This window comes from Camponotus floridanus, unplaced genomic scaffold (genome assembly GCF_003227725.1).
Source record: "Camponotus floridanus strain SB8 unplaced genomic scaffold, Cflo_v7.5 scaffold280, whole genome shotgun sequence".
NCBI classification, from domain to species: Eukaryota; Metazoa; Arthropoda; class Insecta; order Hymenoptera; family Formicidae; genus Camponotus; species Camponotus floridanus.
In genome coordinates, this window is record NW_020229415.1 from 135,001 (window position 1) to 152,578 (window position 17,578).

The window sequence follows — 17,578 nt, forward strand, 5'->3', positions numbered from 1 at the left end:
ATTTATATATATAATTATTTTATATATATATATATATATTATATATTTTATATTTCATATATTATATGTTTTATATATATATATATATATATATATTTATATGTATGTATATGTATATGTATACATGTATATATAATTTGAAGTTAATAAAATTTAGTTTTATTTCGTCTATATTAGAAACTTGAAAAATATGTTTCCTTAACTATGGTTTTAAAAGCGTTTTTATAGAAACGTTTCTTATTAATGTTTTACGTTTAAAAAATATTGGATACGTTTCTCAAACGTATCAAATATTTTTAAATTTTATAAAACAAATGTGTGCTACTTGGGGCATCGTAGCATATCTTAAAATTATTTATTGACGACAGCCATGTGTTATAAAACATTTCGTCATCTATTGATAATGCGTAATTAAAGGTTAACTATCCATTTGATATTAATACTGTCTTGTTGCAATGTAGCAGGAATTAAATCAAACTTCAAATATTGTCTCGAAAATATTATAATTCTAAGAAGACATATAAGAGATGGTATATAGAATCCAATAAATATTATTGTTATATGTATTACCTAACTGATATAATTTAGTTAATGAAGAAAAAATTGTAAATTCATATGCATGTATTAATACTTGAATGTTTGTTTTCTTACGATACTTGTTAGATATTCAACATGTGTATTTTTGTATTTTTTATATTATATAATGTTCAAAATTAAAACAGTCATTCTAGTTCAAAAATCGCATAGCGAAATTCGCATGTTTTCGCTAATAAATAATCGAGAATTTAAAATTAACGGGCGTCGAGAATCTTCTCGAAATGTCTATTTATTAGAAAAAACTCGAACGCTCGAGTTATACTTAACGCTCGCGCTTTTTTTCCACCAAAAAAAACCGCTCATCATCACCGCTGACAATATTATTGTCAACCGCCGTTGAAATTTACGCCGCTCATGGGCATGCGCGCCCATGCGTCACGATCAACTGATCGCCAATCAGCTGATCTAAAAAGATTGCGCACATGGAAAATAAACGATATCCAACGTGAGACGTCATCAACAACCAATGACACACGCCGCAATAATGTCGCCGCTGAAATATTAAATTAATTGGTCCACGTCGAAGCGGGCCCAAAAATCCGCTCGCTTTATAATGGGCACCGCGCGTGGACCAGCTAAGTCTCGCACTTATCGCTGCTCGCAGTATTTAGTGAAACCGCTTCGCTTTGCAAAACCGCTTTGTCTAACCGCAACTATAACGACCACTTTCTCACTCGGACTTTCGCAATTTCGGCTTCGGAACTAGTTTCTGTACCTGAAATATTGGTGTTCATTTTTATTCGTGTAAACTTTATTAATTGTGTGGTGTAAAATAAAAAACTGGAAAAACCAAAAAGAATTACGTGTCGTGTCAAGTTTTTTTTTGCGTTAAACGTTCTGTTTGTGGCCATCCTTCTGCCGCTTTCTCAAACTTTGCGCTGTCGCAGCAATCCGCGCTAACTCACGAACATATAAGATCTGCACTTTTTAATGTAATATTAACTATTTTGTAAATTCATAAATGTTAACACACAATTATAATTTTTATTTCAAGTTTTTTTATATTATGTTTTGAAGCTTTTTCCTATTTCAAACTGTACATATAAATTTTGTACATACATATATCATTGCTGTGGAGCGAATAAATTTATAAAATATTTGAAAACATGTCTATTATTACACTGAGGGAAAAATTTTTTTAAATCAAATAAATTTGTTTTCTTGAAATTTTTGCTTTAAATGCAAGGAATTGTTTATTTCATTTAAACAAAAGTATTTAATTTTAATTAAATATGCATGTTATATTAAGTATATTATTTTCATTTATATATTTTTTATACCTAAATACTATTTTCATAAAATATATACTATAATTTATTAAATTAAATCTATTATATTTTAAATTAAAAGATTTAAAATTTTTGGAAATAAAAAATGCATTTTAATAAATATTTTGTAAAATTAAAATAAAAATATTTAATTAAAAATTATATTTTTTTAAACATATATATTTTTTTAAATATATGTAAATAAATACTTAGCTTAAGCAAACATATGTTTTGAATACAAGTAAATACGTGATTAGTACCCACCGAATAAATAGCTTTCTTGAGTTAACTAAAATTTTTTTATTTCAAGATAATTTTTTCCTCAGTGTATGGATGAATTTAAAAAGAGATCATGATATAAATACTTGTTTAATTACTTTTAGTTATTCTTAACAGAATTATTCCTAATTATTCTTAGCAGAAGTTTCTTTAATGATACCAATATATTTATGAAGTAAAAATGTTGTATATCGTTTAATATATGAACGGACTAAATAACTTCACAAAAGGAGACCGAAACATTACAAAATTATTTTCACGTAATTAAAGTGCTTATCATTAATTTGGAAAGTCGCCATATCAAATTACATAACATAATACTCAATGCTTATTGGTCCATAATACACGATGCTTATTGGTCCTATGTTATGCATATGTAGCTATACAATTTCCTGTGTGAGGGCCTTAAGACATCAAGCTACATATGATCAGATTGATCATTCGAAATCAGTTACTACTGTGATCGCTAGCCAAAAAACATCATCGCGTTACTTGTCGCGTAATTCAAACTGCATTATATAAATATCACAGGAAACGTGTAATTGTGTACGAATAGTGGATTTTAAAAAGCATAGCACGTAGTAACACAATCGTACAAACGAATTGTCATAACTACATTTTTAATAAAACCAAAGATATAGCAAATATTTAAGTGAATTCGATTACACGCTGCGTGTGCTTGAATATGTTACATGATATATATAATTTTATAACTTTTTTGATAATTTGTAATTTGATTGCTTTATCCTTTTATCGACTGCTTTTCTACTATAATATTAATAAAAAAAGGAAGCTGATAATAATTATATTCCTGTGTTCGCGATACAATCAAATGAATATGTAATATTTTGCATTGTCATTTGTTCTCTTAAAAAATAGAAATTATTTACATACTAAGAATTCTCTAATTTAATCTTAAGATATATACTTTGATCGTGACCATAAAGAAAAATCTAAAAACATAATATTAGAAGATAATAACTTGCAATTCGTTAAAACTGACATTTAAAGAATTTATCGAAAATATATGTATCTATGTGAATTAATATCAATTCGATTAACACATCAGAATTAGTAGAGTGAAAAAAACAATTACTTGAGGGTTGAACGGAAACTGATTGAGTGCAAACGTTTATCAAAAATGCAAATTATGTTTGGAACAATTTTATGTGTTTTATTGAAAGGTTTAATATTGACAAAGGCAACTATCACGCCAAAGGATGATAACAATTCAAACATCCTTCAGGAAGAAAGTATTTTTTTGTATCCGGATTTAAATTTCACGCAGGTAGGAGATATTTTTCGCTTGATTAAGAAACAATTGAATGTTATTGCAGCTAGTGTGGCTAAAAATGAATGAATAAATTATATATTCTATTTATATAATAAGATAAGATAAAATAAAACAATTCTCAATATAAAAGTAAAAAATATATATAATGTTGTAAAAAACAGATGCATAAAGTTTCGAAATTTTGTTTACAAATGAATGTTATATAGTATATTAAATTTAATTAAAACAATCTCTCTCTCTCTCTCTCTCTATATTTATATATATATATATATATATATATATATATATATGATAATTATTTCTAAAAATAACAATTTTTAAATTTAATGAAGTTTTCTGTCTACTATCTGCTACATTAATATATACATACGATAACATTTCAATAGATTTTTATGTTATTTTTCTTCAGTTTCTAAAATTTCTTTATCTTTCTAGATATTTATAATATTTATAATATTTATTGATATATAGTAAGATTTAAGTAGATTTTATTTTAAGAAATTAATTTAAAAAATTAGTATCACTTCTTTGTGTTAAAAGTAATTATATAATGAAACAGAGCTAAATATCGAGATAGAAAATCTGTCTAATAAAAAAATCATTCATCAAACATTCTTCAAATTGTATCTATTAACGTTAATATTTCGATCGACGATACAATCGATAACAATTGCTAGAATTTATATTAATTTTCATTGTAAATATATCCATTCATATACAATTACATATTCTTATCGAGGCATTATCAGTTTATATCATCACTTTCAGGATTTGATTGTTAAAAATGTAACGACACTCGAAAAAAATCTTGACAAGGATATAAATAAAAGAACATATATAATTTCTATGACTAATATTAAGAATTGTAAAGAAACAATATTTAACCTTTTTGCTTGAAGTACAAACATTAATAGAACTTTAGTAATATTGGCAAATTTTTGAAAATTTAAGTTATGGTAAAATTGAGAAGAATTAACTAACCTATCATAAGAAAGAATCAAATCGTTAGACAAAATTGTTTTAATAATTGCAAAGAACTACACTTTCGCTTCTACTACTTGCTAAAAGTTATTATAAATCGTCATTGACTCTTGTTAACCTATATTGATTGATTTTCTTTTTGATATGATGAGTTATGTTTGATATACAAGATATTTTATAGAAAAAATAAAAAATAGAGTTTACAATATGAATAAAACTACATCGCATTGAATATATATCATTTAGGAATAGTTTATATCAAACCGGTATTATTAAGCAAACAAAAAACGAATGGTAATTTTTCGTTCAATTTTATAATTTATATAATTTATCATTAAAAGCACCGGAAACGACCGCTTCAACGATATTCATTTTATAATTCTTTTTGTATGTTACACCTTATGAAGGATATTTCAATGTCCGAGAAAAATAATCATCATATAGTAAATTTCAAATCTGATCGGAGTCATTCCGATAGTACTGTGAGAAATGAGCGAGAAGTCGATGAAGTTACACTTGCAAATATTTCTATCACCCCAGAATCTATCGGTAAGTTACAAAAAATGCGTCAAACATTAATAACATAATCTGTGACGAAAAAGTGTAAATATAATTTAAATTTAAGAAAGAGTGAAAATCAAATCTAAAAACATTCCAGCAGTGAAAATAATAGAAATTCTATTTTGTCCAAAAAAGAAATGAAAAGACATAATACAAACATAACATTGTACATAAAAATTGTCATGATTTAAGGTAAAGTCAATTTTATTAATTTGCTACTTGGTTTTAAAACAATCGCAAATATTATACTTTTAATTTCTTAAGTTACAGGAATTTTTCGAAAAGTATTTCTTATTTTATTGAAAGTTATTTATTTGTTTTTGCCACGAATTAACGATTACTTTTCCAAATCTTAAATGAAAAAAATTCTTATATTATTTTTTTAAAGGTCAACATTGTGTTAATTTCCTTATTTTGTAGTTTGCTTTTTTATTTATTTTTTCTTTTTCCTTTACCCTGGTAGAAATTTTGATCGAGCGTTTGTATGGCACTGGCGTGCAACACTGCCACTTAAGGAGCTGGCATAACACGCTGGTAAGAGCCATTCTCGAAATTGTCACGTTTTGCTCACTGACGCCATGTTGAATTGAATTTTGTGTTGTACTGACATGGCATTAACATAGTCCTAGTAAGATATTGTCATAGAGCAGATGCGGAATTACTGTAGTATAGCATATAATATTGCTTTACGAAAAAATACTACTGAACTATTTGACTATTGATAAAAAACTTCTTACACAGCACCAAGTCGCCTAAAAATATTACTAAAACTGGAAAAAATTCTGAAATCCAACAAGGAAAAAAATTTAGAATTTTACAAAAAATCCACATTATTAAATATTTTTTTTTAAATTCAGTTTGTCAGAAATTAAACTAAATTAAATTGATAAAGTGATGTTAAGAAGAAAACGTGGTTTACTCGCACACAATCAGAGAGCCATGGCTCTCTGATCGTGTACGTGAGAGCAGCGTCTTTTTTTTGGCGATACTACTCACAAAAGGAAAAAAATATACTTTAGATCTCATGTGTATACCAGTCCTTTATATACACTTCATAAAAAATTGAATACGAGTTTAGTTGGTCTGGTGTTGCCGCATTGCGGCAAATAAAGAAACACGTGTCGTATATTGTGTTCTTTTAATGTTATCTTTTTTGATCAAGCGAAAAGATGTCTGAGCATCTGACGTGGCGCAAGTATGGATCGCATCAGAAGCTCAGTCAAATTTCAATCTGCGCCCGTTTAACTTTATAATAACATTACACCATTTATATATCGGCCGCGACCATAGTTCTGGAGTGGATCTTTTCAGTTTTTGAAAATAAAGCTGTGACGTAACTTCCATTACGCTGACAAGTGTTATGGCGCCGGCAAGGCAATTTCTACCAGGGTATTTTCACATTAAATTGTTCTTTCTGATTTACTGAGATAATCCATTTAATCTTACATATAATTATGTTAATATGTATCGATCTTAAAATCTTTAGAAAGCAGTTTAAACAAGCCAACATCTCTCAGAGCATTTGTACAATTCGACAGTCAATTCACAGAAAAAGTAAACGACATTTTTGTAACATTGAGGTAATGAATCTAAATTTCCACTTTGTATTCTTTTATTTTTCTCTCTTTTTCTTAAATTCAACGACATATCTATATCAAAATGTTAATTCTGTTATAATTTTGTTAAATATGAAATGATTAAAATTTTATTTTTTTTACAGATGGAACCAATCTGAATTTACCGCTGAAGTAATACAAGGGTACACAGTGCAATGTTTTGTTATGGAGGATTTAAAAGAGATTCAAATCTGCGACGATAAAAATATCACAACTACAACATTGGAGCACACGGTGCACAATCTTAAATCTAATACGACATATTATTTCCGAGTACGTGCACATACTGAAGTTATTGCTGGTCCTTATTCGGATTTAATCAATGTATCGACTACGCATGAAAATCCAATACCTAAATTATTACTCACAACGTATCTAGGTATCCAAATATGGGACGTGGATTTAAACATTACTAATTTCGTAGTGTCCTTTACTGAAAAGTACGTATACTGATAAAAAAAACAGTTTTAATTATTATAAATTATTTTTAGCACTAACTATAAAGTTAAAGTTATTATTATTATTATGCACAAGTTTATTATTATCAACATTATAGTAGTAATAACTATAAAATTAGAAATCTCAAATATAATTTTTTTACTAAACAATTACAGTTGACTTCTTTTTTCAGACCAACAATAATACTCCCCAAACAACGATATTATCCACCATCAAATGGACATTATTTTGGGGAAAGAGACCAAATGAGTTTTGTCAGTGAATATAACCTATTGAGTTTTAACAATGAACGTGAATATGAATATGAATTCCCAGAAGTACCTAGCTTTGATTATCTATATGATGAGTACGTATACTGATAAAGAAATGGTTATAACTAAATTATTCTTGGCACTATAAAGTTAAAGTTATTATTACTACGTAAAAATTTATTATCAATATTATAGTAATAATAACTATAAAATTAGAAATTTCATCTATAATTTTTTTACTATACAATTACAGTTGACTCCTTTTTTCAGATCAGTAAATGCCGCGTATTCGATACAAGAACATAGAATTTATTGGAGTGACAAAAAAGACCTAAAGACATTAAAGATTAGTGAAACTAAAATCACAAAAATAGCTAGCTTTGATCATATTATATATGATCTTTGCATTGACTGGGTAACAGGAAATCTATATATAACCTATCGAAACTTAGGAAACTCTTATATTCTAAAGTCCGACTTAAGAATGTGGGAAAATGGCATAATTAGATTTGATAAGATTTTGGAATCAGAAATTGATAATAGTTATTTAAATGTATCACCGTTTATGGGGTACGTTTACTACCGTTTACCTGAAAAATAATTTTCCATTATAGATTTATGCAAATTTATAATTTTTCTACAATTTTACGTGGTTTTATAATTAAAATCAGAAGTAAAAGAAAATAATAAGTTATTATATAATTATAAGATTTTCGAATTTTACTACATGTAAGTTTTTGTTTTTGTTAAAATAATATCCTATAATGAGTAAAATAATTATATATTTTTTAGAAATTTATATTACATATCATACAATTGGACGACTAAAAAATATAATATGATGAAATATCATCTCGATGGAAAAAACGAACAAATTGTTGAGATAAATACTTCCTTTGACCCAACTTATTATATAAATTCTTTTAGTAATATGATAATTGATAACATGAATAATGAAGAGTCGTTAATTTACTGGTTAAATGATTGGAGTACAATTGTAACAGACATTAATATTTCTAAGTTCAATCAGATTTTACACAAGGAAGACATAAGTGATGACATCAAATTCCAATCTATGACGATTGACAAAACAAACATTTACATTTTAGCATATAATTTTCAATTTGTATATACACTCTACGTTTTGAAAAAGAAATATGCAAGTCTCAAGAGCATCCCAAATGCATACGAATATGTTAAAAAGATACCAATAAGCTCAGATAAAAATGTGTTTTATAAAATTTATGCTTTTGATAAATCTTCACAAGCATATCCTCCAATGAAATGTCTGACACCTGACGAAAAGGTTTATAATTTTGAGAATGTGACTGCAATGGCAAACAGCATCATTGTAAATTTACCGGAGCCGGTTGTAAAGAGTGGATGCAAAAAATATAATTTACCACCTATTATATATACTATCTTTGTAAGCCATTGTTTAGACAACAACCTCAACAAGTCTGAAGAATTCAATGTGCTGACAGCCGAGCGATATTACGAGATTCAGAACTTAACACCATTTACAGAGTACAAGTTGAAGTTTACTTTAAGCAATTTTTACTTTGATCAATTATTAATAAATCCATTCGATTCGAACGTGATACAAATAAAAACTAATTTGGGCAAGCTTAATGCACCAGAAAACATAAGTGTTTTAGCTTTGACGCCTACTATAGCAGTAGTTCATTGGATGCCACCTAAGAAATTGAACTGCGTGGTTGTGACCTACGAAGTGCATTGGAAGTTAGTGAACGACACGCAACAAGAGAATAAACAATTTATCAATGTGCCGAAACGTATGGCAGACGGCAGATTTTTCACAAAGATTAACTTATCGCTACCAGTACAAGATTACTTGATATACGTGCGTGTATATCCAAGTAATTTCAGCAATTTCTACAAGGAGAGTTTAAGCAAGATCGATCACATATACTCAGAACCAAACAATATTAGTATGAGCGAGGCCAACACAAATAGCATGGACATTTCATGGATCTCAAACATGAATCTTACGGTCTTTCTTACACTAGAGTACAAAGAGGTTGCAATAGAAAAGTGGCAAACAACGAATTATGTTAAAATAAATTATAACAAAGAAATAATATACCATATCGGAAATTTACAATCGGGAACTTCATACAAGTTTCGCTTGATATTGAGATATCCCGAATATGAGGAAAATTTTACATGGCCAGCTGATGAAAAATTTATTTTTTCAACACGTGGTAGCAAACGTGGTAAGCAAATTAAGATATCTATACAACACAATATGGTTGCGGATTATATTGAAGAATAATTTCATGGCAATACTGCAAATCGATTGCAAAACTCTCCTGAGTTATTATTATAAGACAACGTTATGATGACAACGTTAAGATGTTCACTTTTTGCAATATTGCAATGAAATATATATTATAACAACATTGCAGTTTAATATATTTGGAAGAATGCAATGTTATTGCAACCATTTAAAATATTACGTATAAAATACACTAGTCAAGAAAAAATAGAAAACACTTTTTGAACCATAAAAATTGGGCTACGCAATTGAGAGGTGCGAAAAAATTAAAGATTGTTATAGTTTTTAAATGTTTCTAAAATATAAATATCGTATTCCTAATATCTAACTTTGTTAATTTATATTTCTGCAATGTTTCCGTAATGTGTTACATTACAATTTGCAATATTGCAACATTGTCACAAAGTAGCTGTAATATTCTGTAGTGCATAGATGTTGTAATATTATATGCTTATTTTTTTATATATGAATAGACTGATAAAATTTAAAAAATTTATTTATTTATTATTAATTTATTATTATTAATTTATTATTAATTTATTATTATTAATTTATTATTAATTTATTATTATTAATTTATTATTATTTATTTATTATTAATTTATTATTCTTTTATTATTAATTAATTTATAATAACGTTATTAGTAGATATAAGTTTTTAAATAAAACGCACATACAAAAATATTAAAATTATGTTTTTGCGTAATATAGATGATATTTCGAACACTCCTGGAAAGACAAACTATTATTTACTATTGATGTTAAGTTTTATCATTATAGTTATTATAATCTGCATCTGCTATTTTTATTGTTGTAAGTATATTTGATATAGGTATCAATTTAAATTGTAGATTATGCGTATATCTGATATAATAGAGATTTACTGAAACTATTAATTTACTAGTGATTTACTTATATAAAATTAAACTAATAAATTTACTAAAAAACGATAAATTTTATAATGCATATTATTACATAATTAAATCGAAATTTTATAACAGTATATCATCGACGCAGAAATAATAATGAGCAATTTTTGCTTTCAACAATGGCCGACATGGAATTAGCGATTCTACATCAAGTACCTTGCCAAAACACTCAATTGAATTTGCTTTACAGTCCTACATTGTTACATTATAACCCAGATGAATATGCGATAACTAAAATCGAACGTAAACAAATCACAATAATAAAACTTCTTGGTAGCGGCGCATTTGGAAAGGTAAAAATTAGTTTTTTCAAGCAATGTTTCAAATTAATTTCTAGATAAAAAAAACAGACCTTTCCTAATAAGAACATAAATTATATGAATTTTTATAGTAGATTATATGTAATATAAAATTTAGATGAGACAACATACATGTACTTTGTTATATAATTTTCGTTGAATTATTTAATATAAAATAAAATATAACGATACTTGACATTATTCTATACATTTTTAAGTACATATTTAAATTTGTATCAAATATTTTGCAGGTATTTCAAGGAAATGTAAAGAATTTAGAAAGGTCCGGCATAGAAATATCTGTTGCAATAAAAACGCTTCGGAAAGATGCTTCTTCCAATGAGAAAAATAAATTTTTAAAAGAAGCCAAGCTTATGAGTCACTTTCGACATGAACATATATTAAGATTGTTGGCCATTTGTGAAGATGGGGATTCTCCATTACTAGTGTTGGAATTGATGGAAACTGATCTGTCAAAATATTTGAGAGATTGTAGAAATTTGGAAGCGTCAGATTCGCATGCTCTACGTTTGCAGGATTTATTTGCCATGTGCGAAGATGTTGCGCGAGGTTGTTGCTACTTGGAAGAGTTGCGCTTCGTACATAGAGATCTAGCGTGTCGCAATTGTTTAGTATCTTCGAAAAATCGCGAGAATCGTGTCATTAAAATTGGAGATTTTGGATTAGCTAGAGATATCTACAAGGATGATTATTATCGCGCGGTAAATGCAATTATTTAAAATTTAATTATTAAAACAATGAATTCTTTTGGAAATGCTTTCAATTTTTTATTATAATATTATTGTCCATTTTTTGAATAATATTGAATATAAATAAATTGTTTATATTTATATAAAGTAAGTGATAAATAAGAGTTTTTTTTTCATTTTGCACATATTTTATTCTAAATGAACAACTTGAGCAAGAAAATAAAATTTTTGTTCAAATCATGTTTTAGAAAGGAGAAAAGTTGCTTCCTGTTCGCTGGATGGCACCGGAATCTTTGATAATCGGCACATTTACTTCTCAAAGCGATGTTTGGTCATTTGGTGTTTTAATGTGGGAAATTACATCGTTGGGTGAGCAACCTTATATTGGCAAGTCTAATGAAGAAGTGATAAATTATGTACGTGCTGGAGGCAGGTTGCCGATGCCTCTTAATTGTCCGTCAGCATTGTACCAGTTGATGCTACGTTGCTGGAGTTCAGCGGATGCTAGACCAAATTTCAACTTTTGTTTGAAAAATATTATAGCATTAAGAAAGAATATAGAAGATATCTTACTGAGTCCAGTCGATACTATTTAGCCGATACAATTAAATTAATGTTTATCTTCTTTTCCGAACGATCCGATAAAGCTTAACGTAGGAAAAATATTTTTAGAATATTTCTACATTGATTCTGTTATTTTTAGGTTTAATCTTAATATTAAATTTATCAATAATAAAAGAAATTTTTTAATCTTACCTTCCATAAAATCTTGATTATTAAAAAATATCACATCCATTTTCATGATTGTACAACAACGTAATATAATGATATATCTAATTTGTGTTTTTGAATAATCGAAGCGAAGCTTAATTGATTGCGATTATATATATATATATATATATATATATATATATATATATATATATATATATATATACAGGGTCTACCAAAAGTGTGGAAACCCCTAAATATCTCGGAAAATATACGTTTTACAGAAAAGTGTTTCCAACAAAAGTTGTAGGGTTTAAGAAGATCTATATACTGATTCTATCAGTTTGACCTTGGATGGCGTCGTCAAGGTCAGGTCAAGGTCACATTGACTTTTTTAAATGACACCCCCTACATTTGATTGCATATTCTTATAGCTTAATTCAAGAGCTTTCCAAAACACTATAATAATGTTCATTTTTATTAAGTACTTTGCGAGTTATGAGGGTTGAAATAATTTCTTAATTTTACATAAACCATAAAATATCTAGTAAACCATTCATTTTTCGATTATCTTACCTTCATACTTTTATGTACAAAATAATGAAAGGAATCAATTGGTGTAAAGAAAACATACAGTTGTTTTTAAGAAAAAATATGGAATTGTTAATTGCAAATTACATATTTTTTCTTAGAAACAACTATGTGTTTTCTTTACACCAATTGATTCCTCTCATTAATTTGTACATAAAAGTATGAAGGTAAGATAATCGAAAAATGAATGGTTTACTAGATATTTTATGGTTTATGTAAAATTAAGAAATTATTTCAACCCTCATAACTCGCAAAGTACTTAATAAAAATGAACATTATTATAGTGTTTTGGAAAGCTCTTGAATTAAGCTATAAGAATATGCAATCAAATGTAGGGGGTGTCATTTAAAAAAGTCAATGTGACCTTGACCTGACCTTGACGACGCCATCCAAGGTCAAACTGATAGAATCAGTATATAGATCTTCTTAAACCCTACAACTTTTGTTGGAAACACTTTTCTGTAAAACGTATATTTTCCGAGATATTTAGGGGTTTCCACACTTTTGGTAGACCCTGTATATTATGCGTAGTAATGATTTAAGAGTATATGTACTAATGCGAATAGCATTTATTATTACTAATCTAATTTTAATATTGCTGGAAGAGTTTGTTTATAAAGAAGCTTGTACAACAAGTTTGTTATCTAGGAAATATATAGCTATTCCTTTATATAAGCTTTTGTATAAGTAAACTTCCTAATATTAAAATGTTTAAATTTGATTAATATGTAATGTTGAATTCTATTTAAGTTTGTAGATAGATTTAAATTTATTAATTTAATTTAAATATTGTAAGAAGAGTTTGTTTATAAAGAAGCTTGTATATATATATAATATATAATATATAATTTATATACAGGGTGAGTTTTTTATCTTGAGACATTGAAATATCTCGTAAAGTCTAAAAGATACGAAAAAATGTTTTAAACAAAAATTATATGATTTTAAAGGGAACATAAGGTAGTGTTATTAGTTTGACCTTGAGGAGTTACTTGAAAGTTATGTGAAGGTCACTTCTAACCTTTTAAATAAGACATCCTGTATGTTTTGTATATTCTCGTAGCTCATCTCGAGAGCTTTCCAAAACACTATAATTAAATTAGTTTTTATTAAGTACTTTCTGAGGCATAAAATCATTTTCTTAATTTTATATAAATTGTAAAATATCTTGTAAAATATTTATTTTTCGATTATCTTATTTTAATACTTTTATGTACAAAATAATGTGAGGAATTAATTGGTGTAAGAAAAACATATAATTGTTTCGAAAAAAAATGTAATTGTTAATTGCAAATTACATTTTGTTTTCGAAACAATTATGTGTTTTCTGTACATCAATTGATTCCTCTCATTATTTTGTACATAAGAGTATTAAGATAAGATAATCAAAAAATGAATATTTTACAAAATATTTTACGGTTTATGTAAAATTAAGAAATAACTTTATGTCTCATAAAAGTACTTAATGAAAATTAACTTAATTATAGTGTTTTAGAAAACTCTCTAGATGAGCTACGAGAATATGCAAAAACATACAGGATGTCTTATTTAAAAGATTGGAGGTAACCTTCACATAATTTTCAGATGACTCTTCAAGGTCAAACGAATGACATCATTTTATGTCTTCCTTGAAACCATACAATTTTTGTTTGAAACATTTTTTCGTATCTTTTAGACTTTACGAGATATTTCGATATCTTAAGATAAAAAACTAATTCTGCATATATATAGATATGTATGCATAAATTATAGATATGTATGCATGTATGTATTATTTGTATAATTTTTTATATATTATTTTTTTAAATTAATGTAAATTATTAATATTTATTTCTTTTGTTTCAGGAAAGGCGAGAAAGTTACAAAATTTACATAATAAATAGTAGAAAAAGAGGAAAAGAATAGTGAAGAGAGAAAATTAATTAAGAAAACTTTTTATATTATAAGTTATTTTAATTTATTTGCAATTAGTATTTTATATTTAATTATATTTTAATTTTATTGTATTATAATATATTTTATTATTTTATATTTACAAAAATTTAATTAATATTTAATTTTATTATAGTAGTATTATTAATTATTATATATTGTAATTTATTTTATTTTTTATGTATATGTAATTAATAAATAAATCATATTATTTAGAAGTATTGATATTATTATTAATAATAATTATGATATTGATGATAATTGATGATATGAATGATATATAAATGATGACACTGATGATATAAACTATTATATAATATTGACGATAACAACAATAATAATGATAATAATGACAATGAAGATGATGATAATGATGATAACAAAATAATAATTTTAACAATAACTATAGTTTAATAACCATAACAATAACTATAGTTTAATAACCATAATAATTAACTTATTTATGTAAGTTAATTTATTTAAAGTGAGAAAAACAGCAATAATTTTATTAATTCCTTAAGCGTTGTATCGACGTCAATCTATATTTGGTCTTAAAGTAAATGATAATTGTAACTCCAACAATAATTCGTCAAATTCCATTCCTAAAGAGAATATTAATTTTTATCTTAATTGAATTTAATCTAATAATAATAATAATTTATAAATAATAATAATAATTTATAAATAATAATAATAATATTTAAATAATAATATATAAATAATAATAATAATAAATTATTAATATAGTAATAGTATATATAGATAGTAATAGTATATATATATATATATATATATATATATATATATATATAGATTATTTAATAGTTATAATATAAAAATTGTAATAGATATTTCAATAGTAAAAAATTTTTTGTATAAATTATTTTTTTTTTATTAATATTTATTAATAATATTAAGTGTATATGTTTAAGATTTTATATATAGTATATTAATATAGAAAATTCTTATAAAATGACGAGACGTAAAATTGTACGTACTTTAGAAGAAAAAAAAGAATTTTTGCAACAACATCGAGAAAAAAGAAGGGAGAATCAACGACGTCGTCGTGAAAATAAAAAATTAGTTGAAAATTCTTTGAAAAAGTTAAATCAACAAACTATTTGTATTGCTGGTACATCAAATGATAATCGTGTAATAGAATTAGATATGGAAAATGAAGAAAATCCTTTAAGTGTTAGAGCAACATTACAATCATCTGTAGAATATCAAACTCGTTATCGATCACGGCAGAAAAAACGATCTTGTTTAAATAATATTAGTACACTATCATTTACTGATGTAATTGAATATTATATTGGTCCTATGGATGTGTATTGTATTCATTGTAATGCAAAACACTTTGCAGCTGAAAAAGTTTCTAATAGAGGATATTCATTTCATGATTGTTGTAATCATGGTGCAGTATGTGTGCAACCATTGCCTGAATTTCCTCAATTCATTCGTAGTTTATTTGATGGTAGTCACATAAAATCTAATAATTTTTTTCAAAATATTCGTAGTTATAACAGTTCATTTTCATTTGCCTCATTTAACGCTAATTTAATTAACTTTCAAGATAGACGACCTGGTCCATATTGTTTTAAAATACAAGGACAGATTTATTATCAAATTAATAAAGCATTATATGCTGTACAAAACGAAAGTCCTACTTATGGCCAACTTTTTATCGTAGATTCAAATGAAGCAATAAATCATCGTCTTAATCAAAATTCATACATAGATTTTGAAATTGTACAAAACCTTGAACAAATAATGCGGGAATTTAATGTATTTGCTCAGTCTTATCAAATGATGGGTGAAGAATTAGAAAAGCAACGACGTTTAGAAATGGAATCTGGTGAATTATTACCGGAGTTACAATTAGTATTTACTTCAAGACCAGATATGGATCGACGTCGATATAAAGAATCAATGAAGTTGCTGCTGTATTCTCTACAACAGCTGATGGAGAAATTCCAGAATCATATGTTACAATACGTAATAAAAATACTAAAACTTTACAAAAAGTTAGTATTATGGATCCAAATGTAGAACCATGGATATATCCATTATTTTATCCATATGGTACTCAAGGATGGCATCGTGATTTAAAAAAATTAAATAGTGATAGACGAATAACTAGAGGACAGTATATTAAATATCGTATAGCTATTCGTGATGATGAATTTAATGTTTTTTCATTAGGACGTCGCTTATTTCAACAGTGGCTTGTAGACAGCTATGTAAAAATGGAAAAAGATAGAATTGATTATTGTAAAAATCATCAAAAAGAATTACGTAGTGAAACATATCAAGGTTTAAGAGATTATTTACAAACTACGGCTAATAATTTAAATGGACGTATTGGGAAAATGGTTGTACTTCCTTCCACATTTACTGGATCGCCACGCAATATGTTACAAAATTATCAAGATGCAATGGCAATAGTTAGTAAATTTGGTAAACCAGATCTTTTCATTACTATGACTTGTAATCCAAAATGGCGTGAAATTGAAGAAAATCTTTTACCTGGTCAACAAGCTTCGGATAGACCTGATATTTGTGCTCGTGTTTTAATATAAAAAAGATTATTTAATTGATTTAATTGTTAACAAAAATTTTTTGGTGAAGTAGCAGCATTTGTATACGTTATTGAATTTCAAAAACGCGGTTTGCCACATGTTCATATGTTAATTACTTTAAAATACAATTATAAAATTACAACTCCGCAAATTGTTGATAAATATATTTCTGCTGAAATTCCTGATCCATGTGATAATCGTATTCTACATGATATAGTT

The 17,578-nt window shown here is 26.4% G+C and overlaps 1 protein-coding gene across 1 annotated transcript in view; it reads left to right on the forward strand.

Annotated features, from left to right (window-relative positions):
- Window positions 1-12,187, forward strand: part of LOC105253294 (proto-oncogene tyrosine-protein kinase ROS-like) — a 21,368-nt gene extending 9,181 nt beyond the window's left edge. The window contains exons 4-13 of the mRNA XM_025409786.1: window positions 4,827-4,968; window positions 6,467-6,560; window positions 6,701-7,036; window positions 7,228-7,401; window positions 7,577-7,876; window positions 8,099-9,543; window positions 10,317-10,418; window positions 10,607-10,827; window positions 11,085-11,555; window positions 11,792-12,187. Of these exons, the coding sequence (XP_025265571.1) occupies window positions 4,827-4,968; window positions 6,467-6,560; window positions 6,701-7,036; window positions 7,228-7,401; window positions 7,577-7,876; window positions 8,099-9,543; window positions 10,317-10,418; window positions 10,607-10,827; window positions 11,085-11,555; window positions 11,792-12,139 (3,633 nt within the window). The 3' untranslated portion in view covers window positions 12,140-12,187. The remainder of the gene's footprint in view (window positions 1-4,826; window positions 4,969-6,466; window positions 6,561-6,700; window positions 7,037-7,227; window positions 7,402-7,576; window positions 7,877-8,098; window positions 9,544-10,316; window positions 10,419-10,606; window positions 10,828-11,084; window positions 11,556-11,791) is intronic.
- The last annotated feature ends 5,391 nt before the right edge of the window (window positions 12,188-17,578 follow it).